Consider the following 19,110-nt stretch of genomic DNA (forward strand, 5'->3'; position numbering starts at 1 on the left):
AGACTTAGACAGATACTGAGCCCACTTGCAAAAAACAAAAACAAAACCCCCAAACAAACAAAAACAAAACAACAACAACAACTCCCAAAGCACAGCTTGTTAGATTTAGGATATTTTGTATAAGAGTTATTATGTCAAAGAATTAATTTGAGTTCTGAGTTTGACATGTTTCATGGAGAACCATTAGGACTTTATAAAAGCTTCATTGTAGTACTTGATGCTTGTGCTAGCTGGTTCTGTGTCAGGTTGACCCAAGCTAGAATCATCAGAGAGGAAGGAGCCTCAGTTGAGGAAATGCCTTCGTGAAATCCAGCTGTAAGGCATTTTCTCAGTTACTGATCAGTGGGGGAGGGCTCAGTCCATTGTGGTGGTGCCATCCCTGGGCTGGTGGTCCCGGGTTCTGTAAGAAGGCAGGCTGAGCAAGCCATGAGGAGCAAACAGTAATCAACATCCTCCATGGCCTCTATATCAGCTCCTGCCTCTAAGTTCCTGCCCTGCTAGAGTTCTTGTCCTGACTTCCTTTGCTGATGAACGGCAGTGTGGAAGTATAAGCCAAATAAATCTTTTCTCCCCAACTTGCTTTTTGGTATAGTGTTTCATCACTGCAATAGAAGTCCTAACCAAGACAATGCTTCATGTTAAAAATGGAGTCATCTAGCTAGAGCTACATAGTGAGTTCCTGCCCAGCCCAGGCTACAGAGAGAGACCCTTTGTAGGGTCAAACAAAGGAAAACACCGATCTTAACCCACCATTATGACAAAAACAAAAAGGCATCTTTGAAAACAAAGATGGATATGGTGGCACATGCCTAATCCTAGCACTTGGGGAATAGAGGCACAAGGATCAGGAGTTAAAAGTTATCCTCATGGGGGGGGATACAAAGTTAATAAAGTGTAAAATAAAAATTAAAAAAAATGCTTCTAAACATAAAAAAAAAAAAGTTATCCTCAGCTACATAGGCATTCAATGCCAGCCTGGGCTACATGAGGACCCGTCTCAACCCCTCTGCCCCCCAGCCCCCAAAACTAAACCAGCAACAACATCTCCCCATACCCAAGGAATCATAAGGCTAGGAAATCTAAGGTGACATTATATTTTAGTAGCTAACTTTTTTATTTTATAAATTTGATAAAATTTTTTAGTAGCTACTAAAGTGGAGTAATTTATTATCCATGATTGAAAAGCAATGAGGGTCAGCAAGATGGCATGGTGGGCAAAGGCACTTGACATGCAAGCCTGGCAACCTGAGTCTGACTTCTCCAATCCATGTAATGGTGAAAGGAAGGAACCTATCCCATGAAGTTGTGACCTGACCTCCTCCACAGGGGTGCTGTGGCACTGTGCCTGCCCCTTCCACCTCTGGCACAGGTATGTGCACAGACATAGACTGACAATAATAACAGGTGGTGGCACACATCTTTAATCCCAGCACGCAGGAGGCAAAAGCAGGCAGATCTCTGAGTCTGAGGCCAGCCTGGTCTACAGAGTGAGTTCTAGGATAACCAGAGCTAAAACAGAGAAACCCTGTCTTGAAAAACTTAAATAAATAACAAATTTAAAAAGAAGAGAATGGCATTGAACTGTGACACAGATGATGTAGGAAAGAAAATTTGTTGAGTTTAATAAAATTAAGAATTAGTAATTTTTATATTTTATAGCATGGTTAAAGTAAATCTTTGAAAATACATAGGTTGTTTTAAAGGTCTTAAAAGTATATATTTGAAATTTTGTTCACAACGTTTTGACAAGTCAAAGTTCTCAGGATTTCAGATTTTACTGTTTAAAAATGCTTCAGTCAAACTACTTCCAGCTAGGCACAGTGTGCTGTATAGTCCCAGCTTCTCAGGGAGGCTGAGGCAGGGGGATTGCTGTAGCCCAGACGTTTGGGGGCAGCCTGGACAGTATAGCAAGACTTGTCAAAAAAACAAACAAACAAAAAAAAAACACAAACAAAAACTACATCAAATTCTTGAAAATGACATGATTATTAAAAATAAGAAAAATGGAAAAATCATTAAGAGTGGCCATAGTGGGTTACACTTACAATTTCTGCACTGGAGCTGCGTTAGGAAGAGCATGAGGCCTGTGTGGGTCACCGAGTGAGCGGCACGCTAGCTTGGCTGTGCTGGCACTGTCCAATCTGAAGCACCCACCTTACTCTGAAGCTCAGATGTAACTTTTGCTTTCCTGACCTGTCTTTCCCAGGGGAAGCTGGTTGTCGGACACAATATGCTCTTGGATGTCATGCACACAGTTCATCAGTTCTACTGCCCTCTGCCTGCGGTAAGTAGCTCCAGTGTTGGAACCTACCCTGCCTTTCAGCTGTGACAGTGCTTTCTGTCTGGGTTACAATTCCTCGTTTCTTTATATGTGGCATGCTCCTGTGAATGACTGATGTGCTTGCCTGGAAGCTTCTTTTCTTTTTTAAAGATTTATTTGTTTTATTATTTTATGTGTGTGACAAGTGTTTTGCTTGCATGTACGTGTACCATGTGCATGCCTGGTATTCAAGGAGTTCCAGAAGAGGGGACCCTAGGACTAGAGTGACAGGAAGTTCTGAGCTGTGAGTTGAGTCCTGGTTCTTCTGAAAGAGTAGCACATGCTGTTAATCATTGAGCCATCTCTCCAGCCCCTCAGACATTCTAGATGTTCTAGGGCCTGGGAAGGTAGTTCCAAAGTGTTCTGAACTGCTGAGCCAATTCTTCTATACTGTTTTGATAGTATGTGTAAATGATCTGTTTTAAGGGGTTGATAGCTGTCTGCTATGGCCACAGCAAGGCTAACTAATTATTTCTTCAATTGATGCTTTTGAGTTTGCTCATTCACTGTTGCACAGAGTATGGGCAGGCACTTGGAAATTAGGCTCAGGAGAGAGAAGGAAAGTGGTGCTACTGTTGAGCACCCTGAGGCTCCCTGGGGACCTTGGTGGTATTTCTGTACTTGGAGCCAGGTCATCTGAATCATTATCACATGTGTTTTTGGCCCTCCACTGGCTTTTCTCCCTCAGTCCCCAACTGTCTCTTGTCTCTGTATCTCTTGCCTCCATCACTCTGCCCTCCATCCTCCTTCACTTTCTGTCTTTTAGAGACCTCACTCTTAACCATGACTTCAGCTACAAATACCATAGATACTTCAACATCCATCCCCAGCTCTGGTCTCTGTCAGGTTCAGGCGTATACTTCATGCTGGACTCCAGGTACCTGCTAACCTTCAGACTAAGGTTTACTTCAAATTAGTTCTGTTTTTCTGGTTCTGTTACTCTGATTTCCCAGCTGCAATTCTGTTTCACATTAGCTTGAGTTTTTCTGCCAGCCCAGTGGATACCTCTGGGTTCTCATTTGCCTCTCAACAACTTATCTTTTTCTCCTGAAGTTTAGCCTGGATTCTAGACCTTCTCTGTTTGTAGCCAGTTTCTCTTTTACACTCCATATTGGCAGGATTTTTTAGAAAAGATCACTTACTAAAATATTTTGTGTTTTCTAGGCTATTTACAGTGCTATGACAACTCTTTAGTTTGCTCTTCTAACCCTGAGACTGCTATGCTTGATAATACTTCATTTAAGGGAAAAAAATGATGTGGTGGCCCAATTTAGGTTGTGTGGATATAGTTTGCCAATCCGTGTGTATTAGTTATGGTTTTCTAGAGGAACAGAACTGATAGAATGAAAACACACACACACACACACACACACACACACATACACACACACACACACACATTATATAAAGGGAATTTATTAGACTAACTACAAGCTAGTCCAACCATGGCTATTTACCAATGGAAAGTTCAAGAATATAGTAGTTGTTCAGTCCCTGCGGCTGGATGTCTCAGCTGGTAGATGCCAGACTCCTGAAGCAGAAGGTGGTGATGCCAGTGAAGGGATGGACTTGAGCCAGCCATGGCAAGAGGAGTAGGCTGCCAGGAGAAAGGGTAACCCAGATTTAAGGTGGATCTTCCACCTCAAAAAATTGCAATTAAAGGTATGTTTTTTCATTTCAGAAATCCAGATTAGAAGTGGGTCTTTCTACTTCCATGACTTAATTAAGAAAGAAAACAAAAATGTTGGGCGTGGTAGTACACACCTTTAATTCCAGCACTGGGGAGGCAGAGGCAGGCAGATCTCTGTGAGTTCAAGTCCAGCCTGATATACAAAGAGAGTCCAAGACAGCCAGGGCTACACAAAAAAACCCTGTCTTGCAAAAAAAAAAAAAAAAAAAAAAAAAAAAAAGTCTCTCATAGATGTGCCTAGCTATTTGGGTTTTAATTAATTCCAGATGTTTAGTTAACCAGGAATACCCATTACACCATGCTTTATTTTTATGTACTTAAAAAGCTTTATTTTAGGGCTAGGTGTCTCAGTGCTTTAGTGTGCTTGCTGCTTTTTTAGAGGCTCTGGGTTTGGTTCCTAGCCCATTGGTGGCTCACAACTGTAACTCCAGCTCCAGGAGATCTGATGCCTTCTGGCCTCCAGGGGCATCTGCAAAAATGTAGTGCCACACACGTATACATAAATACAAATGAATAATTTTTAAAGTGTCTTGAGTGTTTTGCCTGTATGTATGTATGTGTTCCATTTGATTGCCTGATGTCACAAAAGCTAGAGAAAGGTGTTGGATTTCCTGAAACTTGAGTTACAAATACTTGTATGCCACCATGTGAGTGCAAAGAATAGAACCTGCGTCATCTGGAAGATCAGCAAGTGCTCTTCACCAGGGGTCATCTTTTCAGCCCCTACTTTGTGTTTTCTTGAGTCTCATGTAGCTCAGACTGCCTTTGAACTCTTAGTTCCACATGCCAAGTTTATTACAACATGCTCCCCATATCCTGGCCAGTCCCTACTTTATGTTGCTGTGAGATTGAACTCATCATTTGTGGCTTGGAAGTTTTGGCTCTAAAGCTTTGGCTCTTGGGCTGGAGAGATGGCTCAGTGGTTAAGAGCACTGGCTGTTTTTCCAAAGGTCCTGACTTCAATTCCCTGCATCCACATGGTGGCTCACAACTATCTATAATGAAATCTGGTGTGCTTTTCTGGTATGCAGGCAGAACACTATACATAATAAGTAAGTAAGTAAATAAATCTTTTTTATTTTTATTTATTTAGCTTTATTTTATGTGCATTAGTGTGAAGGTGTCAGATCCCTTGGAATGGGTATTATAGACAGTTGTGAGCTGTCATGTGGGTGCTGGGAATTGAACCCGGATCTTTGGAAGCAGACAGTGCTCTTAACCACTGAGCCATCTCTCCAGCCCAAATAAATAAATATTTTAAAAAAAGAAAATAACATGGAAAAAAAAAAAAGATTTTGCTCTCTCAATGTTTCCCCATCAGCCCCTTGATAATTTTTGTTTGTTTTGTTTTCAAGACAGGGTTTTTCTGAGTAGCCTTGGCTGTTCTGTTGTAGACCAGGCTGGCCTCAGAACTCACAGAGATCCACCTGCCTCTGCCTCCCCTAATGCTGGGATCACAGCATGTGCCACCACACCCAGCTCTTTGATAATCTTCTAGAGGAGAGCAGTGCCTTCTGCCACTTGCACAGTGGGTTTGTTCCTCTCTTGTCCTAGGTCTTTGGTCTAAGGCTACCACCACTTCCATGACAGCCCTGTCACTCGTTAAGATGCAAGGGTTCCAGCAGAGGAATGATCAGACACCTGCATTTTCTAAAACCTAAATGTAAATGTAAAGTCATTTATTTCTTACTGGCCATGAGACCAAAGGAACAGATGAAGTTACCGAAAGGACTGAGGGAGCATCTTTAATATTGTGTTCTAGGTGTTCTGAATACCAGCAGAATTAGGCACATGGAAGGCATTAAATACTGATTTAACAAATGATTTCTGATTTCAGTTTTTGTAATCCTCTGATGTGTGGCTCTCTTTACATTACTGACCCTGCTTAAAATTTGCAGGTAATCCCACATTTTTGTTTCTGCATCCAGTTGACTCTTTGCAATTGGGCCTTTCATGTTGTATCTGATTGCTTATATAATCCAGCCTCTGTAGGTTCCGTGTTCCCAGCCAGGCTGACATGTTTCCTAAATGATTTTGTGTTCTGGCAGGCCCATGGTTTGGGTGCATAATTGCTTCTGCCTGCTTTATTTTAGCTTGCTCCATGTTCTCAGTCTATATCTTTATTTATCCTTTCTTGCCATGAAGTTCTCTGCTTCCTGCCTTGCTAGAACCCTCTATTCTGTGACCGATTCTCCAGGGCTTTGGTGCCTCCCTGGCACCTAAGTTTTATTTGTTCATATGGCACAGCCCCTTCTCTTTGGTGACTAGACCTGAGAAGGATTGACTTCACCTTGTGTATGAGTGCTCAGAAAATGTGAACTTGAGTAAGGCTAGTCCAATTCAAATGCTTCAGAAGTCAGGTTTTATCTTACCAAGGTACGTGAGGTGACTTAACAGTCACATACTTTCATCCCTGCATTATCACAGAGAAAAACACTGTTCTTTTATTTAGCCATGGAAAAAATGATGGGAACAATGGGAGATAATCTCTTGAAGATAACAGAACAGTTTCATTTCCTGGCACCATATTTAAGTTAAAAACATATATATATTTTTTATTTTTGTGTATGTGTGTTGTCTTAGGGCTTCCATTGCTGTGATTAAACACCATGACCGAAAAGCAAGTTGGGGAGGAAAGGGTTTACTGGGCTTAAGCTTCCACATTGTTGTTCATCACAAAAGGAAGTCAGGACAGTAACTCAAACAGGGAAAAATCCTGGAGTGGATACAGAGGCTGTGGAGGGATGCTGTTTACTGGCTTGCCTTCTTTCTTTCAGAACCCAGTACCACCAGCCAGTGGTTCGGGGGTTGAACCACCCGAAATGGTCTGGACTCTCTCATTAATCACTAATTAAGAAAATGTCCTACAGCTGGATCTTATGGAGGCACTTTCTCAAATGAGGTTCCCTCCTTTCAGATAACTCTTAGTTTGTATGGCAAGTTGACATAAGACCAGGCAGCACAGGTGTTCTGCCTGTGTCTTAGTCACTGTGCCATTGCTGTGAAGAGACACTATGACCAAAGCAACTCTTAGAAAATGAAAGTATAAGGACTTGCTTATAGTTTTAGCGGGCATTCCCTAATCATCATGGTTCGAAGGAGCAGGCATGGCCCTGGAGCAGTAGCTTAGAGCTTTGTATCCTGATCTGCAGGCAGCAGGCAGGGGGCCAGCCTGGAGTGGGCTTTTGAAACCTCAGATCCCAGTGGAAACCTTTCTCAACAAGGTTTCACTTAATCCTTCCCAAACAGTTCTACCATCTATGGACCAAGCATTCAAACATGAGCCTGTGGGGGTCATTCAAACCACTACAGCCTGCATGTATGTCTATGCACAACTTGAATGACTGGTACCAATGGAAGCCAGAAGAGGGCATTGGATTCCTTGGGACTAGGGTTACAGACAGTTCTGAGCTGCCATGTAGGTTCTGGGAATTGAACCCAGGACTTCTGGAAGTGCAGCCAGTGCTCTTAACTGAGCCATCTCTCCAGCCCTGACATATTTTTAAAATGTAAATGTGAAGCTAGTTATAGTAGCTAATGGGTAATCCAGAATTCCTACTACAAGATGGGGGGTGGAGATGGGAGACTCCCCAGAAGACTGTGGACTAGACAGCCTGGCATCTAGTGAATAGGAGACACTGGCTCAAGATGTTGGAAGGAGAAGGCTGACATCAGAGATTGTCCTTTGACTTCCATATGTACACTGTGTTAGGCTTGAACTCACACTGCACATACATATATTATGCGCGTGCACACATGCCAAGAGGAAAACAAAAAGAAAGAATCCATGTGTTGACATTTAGGGGAGAGTTTATGGGACCTCCTAGTATTTGAGCATGACCTTGTACGTGTTGGTTCAGTGTTAGTCCTGAAAGTGGCCATAATTCTACTTGTCTCTTATTTGTAAAACTTTTAGTGGCATTGAAAGGTTAACAACAGACATTAGGGCATTTTTGTTTGACTTGTTCATATATTGTCCTGAGAAGCTAAATATAGTCAAGCTAAATATAGTCTGTGTTTATAGGCTTGAAAAGGATAATTGAAAATGGCAGCTTGCTGTCCAACATGAATGACTTTGAAGAGAATTATGGCTTACAAAGGGTCAGGAATGGGACTACTCAGGCTAGCATCAAAGTTATGTATGTAAATGAGCTAATTCAAAACTAAAGTACTCTCATTTCTGCTCTAGAATTCCTGATCAAAATAAACCTGTTAAATGAATAGTCTAATTTAGGCACTTACTGTTAATGCCAGTGAGCAATTTTTTTTTTGTTTTGTTTTATGAAATGTAGTTTTATTTTATGTTACTCTCTTGTTACATAGGGATAACATTTTCACAAGGCTTTTTTTTTTTGGACCACAGTCAGTGATTAGCAATAACACAATCTTGTGGTCTAACTCTCTAAAGAACAATCACTGAACAAACTGGATACCCTCTCACATGTGCAAAAATCTGCATGGAAAAGTACTAAAGTTTAGGCTTGAACTTGTGTACATTATTTCCTCTTTCTAGTGTATTAAGAAAGGACATGCATTTTAATTTGCTTCAATGCTGGTTTTCTGGTGGTGAACAATTTTCTGAGTACTTAAGGTAGGAATCTTTCTTTTTTTTTTTAATTAATTTATTTTTTTATGTGCGTTAGTGTAAAGGTTTTAATCCCTTGGAATTGGTGGTACAGACAGTCGTGAGCTGCCATGTGGGTGCTGGGAATTGAACCTAGGTCCTTTGGAAGAGCAGACAGTGCTCTTAACCACTAAGCCATCTCTCCAGCCCTAGGGCAGGAACCTTATACATGTGTTAGTGGCCATTTTAACTAACAACCAGAGATAGACTCAGAGATATAAGCTGCTTTACAGTGTGGCCATTCCCACACCAGCCACTTTCTGTAGTGATGCTACTCAGTGTCACTGTGAGTGGAGCACAGCCTGTCAGCTGTCACTGAACCCCCAGGTGCACACAGTTTCTCAGGGTAGCAGCCCTTTACATGGGATGGAACCACTATGTTATTATTAGAATCTTTTGGTTGGGCTGGAGGGATGGCTCAGAGGTTAAGAGCTCTGGCTGGTCTGTTTAAAGGTCCTGAGTTCAAATCCCAGCCACCACATGGTGGCTTACAGCTATCTAAGATAAGATCTAGTGCCCTCTTCTGGCGACCAGGTGTACATGCAGGCAGAACACTACATAGTAAGTAAATAAATAAATCTTAAAAACAAAAAGAATCTTTTGGTTATGAAATTACTTATCCAGGCCACATAATACCTAGTGAGTGATATTCCTAAGTTCGTTATTTATTTATTTAATTTTTAATTAATTAATTTAAATTAATTTGTTTGTTTTCTTTCTTTCTTTTTTTTTTTTTTTTTTTTTTTTTTTTTTTTTTTTTTTTTTTTTTTTGAGACAGGATTTCTTTGTGTAGACTTGGTTGTCCTGGACAAACTTTGTATAGAGCAGGTTGGCCTCAAACTATGCCTCTGAGTGCTGGGATTGCAGGCATGTGCCATCGTGCCTTATTTAATTTTTATTACATTAACATTTTTAGTTTTGTTTATTCTGTGTGTATATTTGTGTTTTGCTGAGGTGAGCCTGTGAAGGTCAGAGCACAGCTGTGGTAGTTGGTTCCCTCTCTCCCCCATACAGGTCTCTGAGATCAAAGTCAGGTTGTCAGGCTTGGCATCTGGTCTCTTTAGCCTGGCAAGCCATCTCATTGTCCCTATTTTTCTTAATTAATCGGTGTATGTGTGCCTGTGCGCTCATGCCTGTGGCAGTCAGAGGACTGTCCTTCTGGAGCCTGGTGCCTACTACTTCCCATGGGGCATCCAGGTACCGGTTCCTACAGATGCTGGAATGAAGCGTGGAATGAAGCTTAGCGGGGCAGGTGGGTTAGCGGGTTCTTGGTTTGGTGGTGAATGCCTGGAGGAAAGAAAGCCTTCTCCAGTACAGTTCTTTCGGTGATTCAGCTCTCCTTTACTGGGGGGGGGAAAGGGCTATATAAACCTTGAGGAAGTGGGTAGGATTTTTTGGGGTGAGTGTACATCACTGTCTGGGGCTGGGTTGTTTGAAATGCTCCATTTATATGGAAAAGAATTCCATGTGCAAGCTGGACATGTGCTTATGAGGAAACCTTAAGACTGGTCACGACTCAGTGTGCTAAATGATACCCTCAAGGGTGGCAGAGGTGGTAGTTGCAAGACTGTGTGCACTGGACTCCCTCCCTGAGTAGGGAGGCAGTGATACTTATTCCTGCTAGTCTCAAGATGAGGTTTTTGGGGTTTGACACATCTCAATCTCACTCTTGCTCCAGGCTAGTTTCCCAGTTAGCATGTTTCATGTGCCCCATAGAGGACAGCTTGCAAAAGTCAGTCATGTGAGTCCTGATGTTGAACTCAAGATTGTCAGTTTTGACAGCAGGTGCCAAGACTCACTGGCTCAGGTTTTATTTTTAAAAGCAATTTATTTTTTTTAAGTTTTATTTACTTTGCTTTTTGTGTATGAATGTCTTGCCTGCATGTATGTATGTATATGTATCACACGTGTGTCTAGTGCCTGAGGAGGTCAGAATAGGGCATTAGAGCTTTTGGAAGTAGTTATAGGTGGTTGTAAACTAGCATGTGGGTTCTCTGCAAGAGCAACAAGTGCTCTTAATTTCTGAGTTATCTCTTCAACTCCTAAAAAAATTCTTAATTAGAAGTAATTAATAAATAAATAATAAAAATAATTCTTAATTAGATTTTACCATTTAGCTTGAGGTCTATGTGAGACATGGCAGTTAATATTTGAGAAAACAGCTGGGAGCTAGAGCTGCCCTTGTGTGTTTTCAGCAATACTCTCATTTGTTGGAAAACAGTAACAGGCCATCTTTTTTGCTTTTAGGATCTGAACGAGTTTAAGGAGATGACAACTTGTGTCTTCCCCAGGTAAGCTGCCTTCAAGAGCTCTGGCCTTTAAGATACTAACAGGTTTATGTAACACAAGTATGCAGTTGTATAAGCTGGGAAGAAATTTAATGGAGTGAACACCTACAACTTTGCCATAGTTTACTGTTTTAAAATTTATGAATAGTTTGATTATCCCACTAAAGACCAGGTTTTAACATGGAGTGAAAGCAGAAAGTAGCTGATGACTCCCTTTTTCTTATCCTGCGTTCTGCTGCATGAAGGACCGGTGAAGGGTCCTGGCACAATTCTGGCCTTTCACACATGTGGGATGTACCTTTTTAATGGTTGATGTGTCCCAACTGAGAACTGTTGGCTAGGGACAGTCCCCATCCCTATTTCCTGTCATTTCATTAATGCCAATACTGTTAATGTTTTCTATGGTCAGCATTGCATTGCATGCTAGTTTGGCTATGCTGTTGGTCAGATGTGTGATCAACCACATGCCAGACACGTGGAGCTTACACAGTAAGACTCTGTGTTAGGTCTTTTGATGAAGGGCAAGTTAGGGTAGTCATATTTTCATCTGGGCTATTCTGTCATAGCCACAGTGCTTATATTTATGTAAATCAGATATAGAGAAAATTTTTACATGGTCAGCTCATGAGAGAAAGGGCTCTTTTGGCTCACGGTTTGAGGGTATTCTTGATGGGAATGTGATGGTGGGTTCATGGAGTAGAGCACTCCTCACACGGGAGGGAAGGAGTGGAAGGAAGACATTGGCACTCACCTTTCTCTCCTGTTTTACCCACTCAGTTGGGATAGGGCTACCTACTTTCTAGGTCATCCTTTTTCCTCAGTTAAACCTGGAAACTTCCCCAAAGGCAGACACAGAAGTGTGGCTCTTAGGTGATTCCAAATCTAGTTAGGTTGACAGTGAAGCTTAACTGGCACAGTTAATAGTAGCAGGAAACTTCCCAATACAGAGTTTGGCCCCATAAGAATTCAGATTGTGCCAATCAGTTAGTTGGTAGCAGTGGATGGTATCGATTTGGGAGGGGTGGACCCCGTAGAAGAGGAAAACAGTGCAGTATTTGTTTTACCTTTGAAATGGATGCCTCCTCAGTCATTCCTCCAGGTCCAGGTATGGAATCTGTTTCTTTGGCTGGTATGTGAACTGCCTACAACATTTTGATGAGTGGGGCCAGCAGATGGGACTGCTCCTCAACTGCCACTAGGTTCACACCAGCCAGTAGTGTGCTTGCTTCATCTGTCCACTTCTAAGTGTTTTATGACTTAAGTGTTAAGTATATCATGAATGAAGTATATGTTACCGATGTATTTTATTTATGAAACATTTTAAGTATTTTATATTTTAACAAAGTACATTTGAATATTGATGTATATTTTACTGATCTTATTAAACTTTGTTTTGTTTCCAGACTCCTAGATACTAAGTTGATGGCCAGCACACAGCCTTTTAAGGTACTATTTAAATCTGAAATATCATTCATAAGATACAATTTGAAATTCTTATTTGTTTGAAACTCTTGGTATGCCCAGGATGGCCTTGAACTCACCCTGCACCTGAGAATAGTAACCCTGAACTTCTGGTTTCCCTGCCTTTACTTCCCATGTGCTAGGATGCAAGTGTGTGCCACCATGCCCAGCTCTCTTTGAAATTTTTTGTATTACCACAAGTAACTTTGGAATTTCTGTCTATTTAAATGTTATTTTAAACACATTAAAAAATAAGAAAGGAAGAAGAGAGGAATCGGCAAAGACCAGAAATAAGTGTATCAAAATGTGAGCAGTTATCTTTATTTTTTTCCTTGGTTTTGAATCTTAAGTTTTTAATGTTAAAATATATACAGTCTTTAATTTGATTTGATTTTTTTTTTAGGTAGGGAGGGGCTCATTCTTCAGCCCAAACCAATGCTACAGTCCTCTCCCTGTCATATATATAAATATATAATAAATATTTTATTATATACATCTATTTCTATATATAGACATAAATGTATATGTGCATTTATATATTTTATTGTTGGTTTGGTTTTGGTTTGATTTTTCAAGACAGGATTTCTATGTGTATCCCTGGCTATCCTAAAACTCACTGTATAGACAAGGCTGGCCTTGAACTCAAGAGATCTGGCTAACTCCCTAAGTGCTACGATTAAAGGCATGTACTGCCATGCCTGGCCTGTAATTTATATTTTTAAATAGGTTACACATGTAGGCAGTTTGTTCTTTCTTTCCTTGCTTTCTTATTTAACATATTTGGTTATATTTTCTAATAAAAATAATTTAAGTTAATGTATGATCATTTACATTCTTGTGAAGGTCTTTCTGCTGCCTCCTGAGCAATACACTAGGGCAGTGACTTCAGTTCTGTGTCTCTGCCAGCAATGCTGCAGGTTATGAACTTTCTGTAGCCTTTGAGTAGTGCCTGCTAAAACTGTGTCATCCCTTGAGCCCCCAGCAAACTTGGAAGTCTTTTTTCTTCCCCTTCCACAATATTTTTTATTTCACAGTTTTGTTTTTGTAACTCTTCATCCTGCTGCCTCAGCCTCCCAAGTAGCTGGGATTATAGGTAAGCACCGCTTCGCCTGCCGAAGTTCGTAGATTTTTAACATTGTAAAACCTTTCCATGTCATTATACCTCTCAGTAGGGTGAACCTTGAACTTGCTTTTCTTTCACAAATTGTTTATTCTCGTGGCTTCTATTCTTTTAAAAGACACAAGAGGGCAGTATGGATGCTTTTTTTTCTTTTCTTTCTGTGTACCCTGCATTGGTTCAACTTAATCTCTTGCTCTGAGAAGAAATGTCCTAATTCTCCACCTCCTGCTTTGCAGGATATCATTAACAACACATCCCTTGCAGAGTTGGAAAAGCGGTTAAAAGAGACACCTTTTGACCCTCCTAAAGTTGGTAAGAATATTAAACCTGAAAACTTTCAAACTTTGGAAATTACCAATATGTTCTGTAGAAAAAAATGTGCAATGTAATGTCTCTGAAACTATATTGCGTTATTTGTAGGCTTGGGCTGAGTGAACTTTTATGCCCTTGCTGGATGGCTGCTTTCTAAATAAAGATGGTATAATTCTACATCTAGCTACATCTACATCATGTTAAGAGAGTCAGGTAGGCATTCATTGAGATGTTTGGCAACTAAAGGGTTTTTTAAATTTTTTTATTTTTTTGTTGAGACAGGTTTTCTCTGTGTAGCTTTGGCTGTTCTGGACCCACTTTGTAGAACAGGTTGGTCTTGAACTCACAGAACCCCGCTGCCTCTGCTTCCCCAAGTCTGGGATTATAGGTGTGTGCCACCACACCTGGCTGGCAATTAAAGTTTTAAGGCTTTTATTTCCTAATGCTTGGAATTGTCCCAAAACTTGATGTATCCTTTTATCTGGTGTATTGTTTGGGCAGAGACAGAGTCAGTGACTAATCATCAGGTGCAGTGAAAATACATTTTCCGTGTGAGAAAACCCTAGAACTGGGTGTGTTGCTGAGATGAGAACATACCTCTGTGTCCTCTGAGCCATGGAAAAAATATCATTGAGGAAAGCCAGAGGTCAGGAGGAACACTTGGTACCAGATGAGTTATGTGGGTTTATGTGGCCCCACCCCTATATTTTGGGGCACTGTTACCCACATTGTCCCACTGATCTGTAGTTAGCATTCCATGAGATGTAGCTAGAAAACTTGCAGAGACGTTGATAATAGTACTAATATTCCAGAAATTGGTGATGGACAGTATTAGGACAGGTAGGACCATAGGTATTTGCTTCCTTTCTGGGTAATAGTCCAAGAAATGAATTTCTAAGATGTGCTCTGGGTAAAGGGAAGGAAGTATAGTCTAATAGAATAATTGACCTGGGGAATAATGAGCTTCAGCAGGTGGTGTCAAAGGTCTTACTTTAGCACTACTGTGTTAAAAGGCTTTCTTTGGAAGTGTCAAGCCTAATATTTAGTGTGTAAGGAGTAAAGAATTTTTGCATAAAGAGCATTGTATTGGCATGAAAATGGCTCCAGCCATTCCATCAACAGTTTCTGCTCATGCTTCTGATGAAGCAGTGGCCTTTCTAACATTCATTTCTGTATTGATTATATGAAATAATTACTTATTATCCTGTCCTATTATGTCCTATTATTTCTCTGGTAGAGAATTTACTGAAAAGCAGATTATTCTTCTCACATTCTCTCAGCACCTGTGTGTATCAGCATGACTAAGAATCCTCTTACAAAATGATTTTTGTTGTGCAGTGGCCCCATGCACTAAGGGCAGTGTTATATAGCAAGTTCTGATCTGTTTTGGAGTTGAGTATACTCTTGACTTTAAATTGCTAAGCTTGCCAGTATTCAGTTGGATTCTTGTTATTTGGGGATCACTTGGGAAACTGATGGGTTATGAACATGTGCTAGATGAAACCTTTAGCAACATCATGCCATTTGTTGCCCCCCAAAAGCCTTATGCAGGAAGGTTGGTTATCACCTCCTCTAGAAAACTAGGAGGTCAGGTGAAGCTTTGCTCAAGGTCACATCACATGTGAGCAATGACCCCTAAATCTTAACTGAGTTTTTATTACTTTATTTTGTTTATTTTTTTTAAAGACAGAGTTTTACCTTGTAGCCAACGTTGGGCTAGAACTCACTATTTAGCTTAAGCTGGCCTCAGATTTGCTGTGGTTCTTCTGCCTCAGCTTCCCAAGTGCAGAGGTTTAAGGTGTGGCCACTGTGCCCAGCTTAGAGTCCCACTCAGTCTCTTTTGTGTCCTACATGATGGTAAGAATAGCAAGGAGCAATTGTCACAACATGGGAAACACAGGATTGCACTTTGCTCCAACCAGTGTGGCAAAAGAGGCCTACAGCTGAATCTTGGTAAGGAACTTGAGGTGCTTTTCTGGTCTGAATTGAAATTCTTGTTTTCAGAGACTTTGTTATCTCATATTGTAAGGTCTTGTATGGATGGAACTGAGAAATAAGACAGGTTTCCTTACACCTTCAGGGCACATCTACAATACACAAGATGTAGTTTGGATTTGGTAGGACAGCATGCTTACTACTTTTCATGTTTTGTGATGCTCTGTGGAAAACTGATGATTTCTTTTTCTCTTTAGAAAGTGCAGAAGGCTTTCCAAGCTACGACACAGCTTCTGAGCAGCTCCACGAAGCAGGGTATGACGCTTACATCACAGGACTCTGCTTCATCTCCATGGCGAATTACTTAGGTATCTGTTTCTGTCAGATAGTGGATCTCACCTGTTTCTTGTTAGCTCAGCCTGGTGTGACAAATTACCGAAGACTAGGCTTAGATGAGAGACCCATGTTCCTCATGGTTCTGGAGACTAGGAAGCTTAGGATTGAGGTACCCGAGCCTGGACACCTCAGACAGCTGTTGTTTACATATTTGCACACTGTAGAGTGCTAGAGGGAGGAAGCACCTTGCCTCCCAAGTAACTCATTGTTTGGGATTGGGCTTCCATGTGGGAGTGGAGACGACAGTCTGTGCATCACCACCTAGTCCTAGGATATGGCCACCCTTCTAGAAGCGCAAAGTTGGTGGCACACACCTGCAGAAGCAGGGGGATCTCTGAAGGTTGACGTCAGCCTGGTCTACAGAGAGAGAGTTCCAGGATAGCCAGGGCTACACATAGCCCTGTCTCAAAAAAAAAAAAAACAACCAACCAACCAACCAAATAAATAAATAAATAAATAAATAAATAAATAAATAAATAAATAAATAAAATGAAATAAATAATAAAATAAAATAGAAGCACAAGGGTTTTGAGAGGGGAGCTGGAGGAGTAAAGGGGGACACACAGGAAGGGACAGCTGACACTACCTTCTGTAAAGTGTGTAGACCGTCAGGAGTACCTTTTACCCTTACTGAATGTAATGCACTTGTGTCTGACCTTCTGCGCCTGAGCAGTGCTGTGTGTAATACCTGCTTCTCTTCATTAGGGTCTTTACTCAGTCCTCCAAAAATGTGTGTGTCCGCCAGATCAAAACTCATTGAGCCCTTTTTTAACAAGTAAGTAATCAGAAGGTTACAACTTGGTTCTCACATTGTGGTCAAGCCCCATATCTTGGGAGAAAGGGATCTAGGGTACATTTTTATTAAATATTTCTCATCTCTAGTATCTTAGATGTTTTTTGAAAGTAGAAATTGACTTTTTGGGAAGTAATTTCTCAAATATACTGGTTTAAAAAAGAAACTAAAAAAATCATTGCTTATGGCAGTATGTTTCTTCCAAGAAAAACAAAGTGTGGTTTTGGCATTTAAATTACATTCAAGGAATGCTTGTGTTTATGGTTAACCTGGTCTCTCGGCCAGCAAACCTTACATGTGACATTATTATTTGTTTGTAATTGCTTTATTGACTGATTATATGTTATTTCCAAGGAGATGTTAGATAAATGGAGGTATGCTAACCCATGAAGTCTTGATTGTCATTGCATGCTTCCATTCCCCTTTTTCACTTCATGGTGCTGAGGATTGAACCATGGTCTCATGCATGCTGGCACTCTACTGTTGATTTTAGCTAATGAAGGAAAAGCTTGTTCCTATATTCTGCATTGTCATAGGAGTTAGTTCGGTTTCTGAAGAAGTTCAGAGCTTTTTTTCAAGACTCTCAAAGATTGTTATTTTAAAAGTATGGTTTGTGCTTGTTTGGCAAGGTTCTGGCTAAAGTTATGGATCTGACGCCTAGGCAGCCAAGCTCTATACCACAGTCCTCAACCTTCATCTTGGCCTCAGCTCTCTTACAGAGTTGATATTAGATTTTGTGTGAGCCAGAGAGAATGAGACAGCCACATCTATCATTGTAAGAAATAGCTATTTCAGTGTTGGTGATCCCATCTTTTCCTTACATTATGTGCAGCACATTACAGTTGTATCATGGCTTTACTGGGTAGGATACTATTTCCTTAGGGTAGCTATATAAACTGTAGTTCCACAGTTCTGTACTTAGTATGCTGTAGAGACAGCTGCTATTTCCAAACACTGGATTCTTACAGGCTCTGGACTAGTGGTAGTCTCTGAGTTAGTGAATTTTATTATACTGTGTCTTCCTTTATATTCTTTTTTTTTTCTCACTACTTTTCTTCCTCTATTGTTATTATTGTTATGTGTGAGTGTTTTGCCTGCATGTATGTCTGTGTACCTTGCCTGGTACCTGCAGAAACTAGAAGAAGGAGTCAAATCTTCTGGAACTGGAGTTACAGACAGTTGTGAGCTGTCATGTAGGCGCTGGGAACTGAACCTGGGTCCTCTGGAAGAGGACTGTGTGTTAACCACTGAGTGATCTCTCCAGTACCCTTTTCTTCTATTTTAGTTGGTATTTTATCTGGAGGTTTAGTGGAAATATGTATAGTATTGATGACCTTTTCAAAAGTGGGCTAGGTTAACAGGTGCTGTTTATTGGATATTAAGTTGAAATTTTTTGCATGGAAAATGAGTTATGCTAACGCACCAGGCATCCGAGTCTTTGGTGTCTATCCAGTTCAATAAGTGTTGAGGGAAAAGTGAAAAATCAGTTTCTTAGTTTTTACCTCTTATTTTAGAGCAGTGTTTATCTTTGAAATTCTTCTGAAATCTGTGCCATAGACCATGGAAGCCACTGGTGACAATAAATTTGGTTTAAGTTTTGGCCATTCATTATATTTTATGTACATGTTACACTCTATGTTCTGCAGTAGATTTCAAATTTAAATGTTTAGTTTCTGCAAATACTTGAGACAGCAAGTTCTTTCTCTACAGAATTCAACTCCTAACAAAGTCAGGTGTTCTGGGTACCGACTGCGTCAGACAGTGGTGGCGCACACCTTTAATCCCAGCGCTTGGGAGGCAGAAGCAGGCAGTTCTGTCTGAGTTCGAAGCCAGCCTGGTCAATAGAGTGAGTTCCAGGACAGACAAGGCTACACAGAGAAACCCTGTCTTGGAAAAAAAATTAATAAAAAAAAAAAGTGCTTTTGTGCATGAATGTTTTGGAAATGCTGTGCAGCACTTGAATAAGAATCTGACAGAGAATTTCAGGCCTGTAATCAGACCCTTGAGACTAAGTCCAAGGCTGGCTCTGAGCCACACAATTGAGTTGTCATAGGCCTGCCTACACAACAAAAACAGAAAAAAGAAGGAACTGTATATTAGGCTTTGTTTAACATGAAAATATCTCTCCATTTAGGACTTTTCTTTTTAAGGGGCTAAAATCTAAATACATA

General features: G+C 40.7%; 1 protein-coding gene across 1 annotated transcript in view; it reads left to right on the plus strand.

The window, feature by feature from the left end:
* Positions 1 to 19,110, plus strand: part of Parn (poly(A)-specific ribonuclease) — a 149,666-nt gene that overhangs the window by 22,274 nt on the left and 108,282 nt on the right. The window contains exons 13-18 of the mRNA XM_055597779.1: positions 2,207 to 2,284; positions 10,882 to 10,925; positions 12,326 to 12,368; positions 13,740 to 13,815; positions 16,008 to 16,118; positions 16,852 to 16,921. Of these exons, the coding sequence (XP_055453754.1) occupies positions 2,207 to 2,284; positions 10,882 to 10,925; positions 12,326 to 12,368; positions 13,740 to 13,815; positions 16,008 to 16,118; positions 16,852 to 16,921 (422 nt within the window). The remainder of the gene's footprint in view (positions 1 to 2,206; positions 2,285 to 10,881; positions 10,926 to 12,325; positions 12,369 to 13,739; positions 13,816 to 16,007; positions 16,119 to 16,851; positions 16,922 to 19,110) is intronic.

The sequence above is a fragment of the Psammomys obesus genome, unplaced genomic scaffold, assembly GCF_907164565.1.
Source record: "Psammomys obesus unplaced genomic scaffold, mPsaObe1.curated_primary_1811, whole genome shotgun sequence".
NCBI classification, from domain to species: Eukaryota; Metazoa; Chordata; class Mammalia; order Rodentia; family Muridae; genus Psammomys; species Psammomys obesus.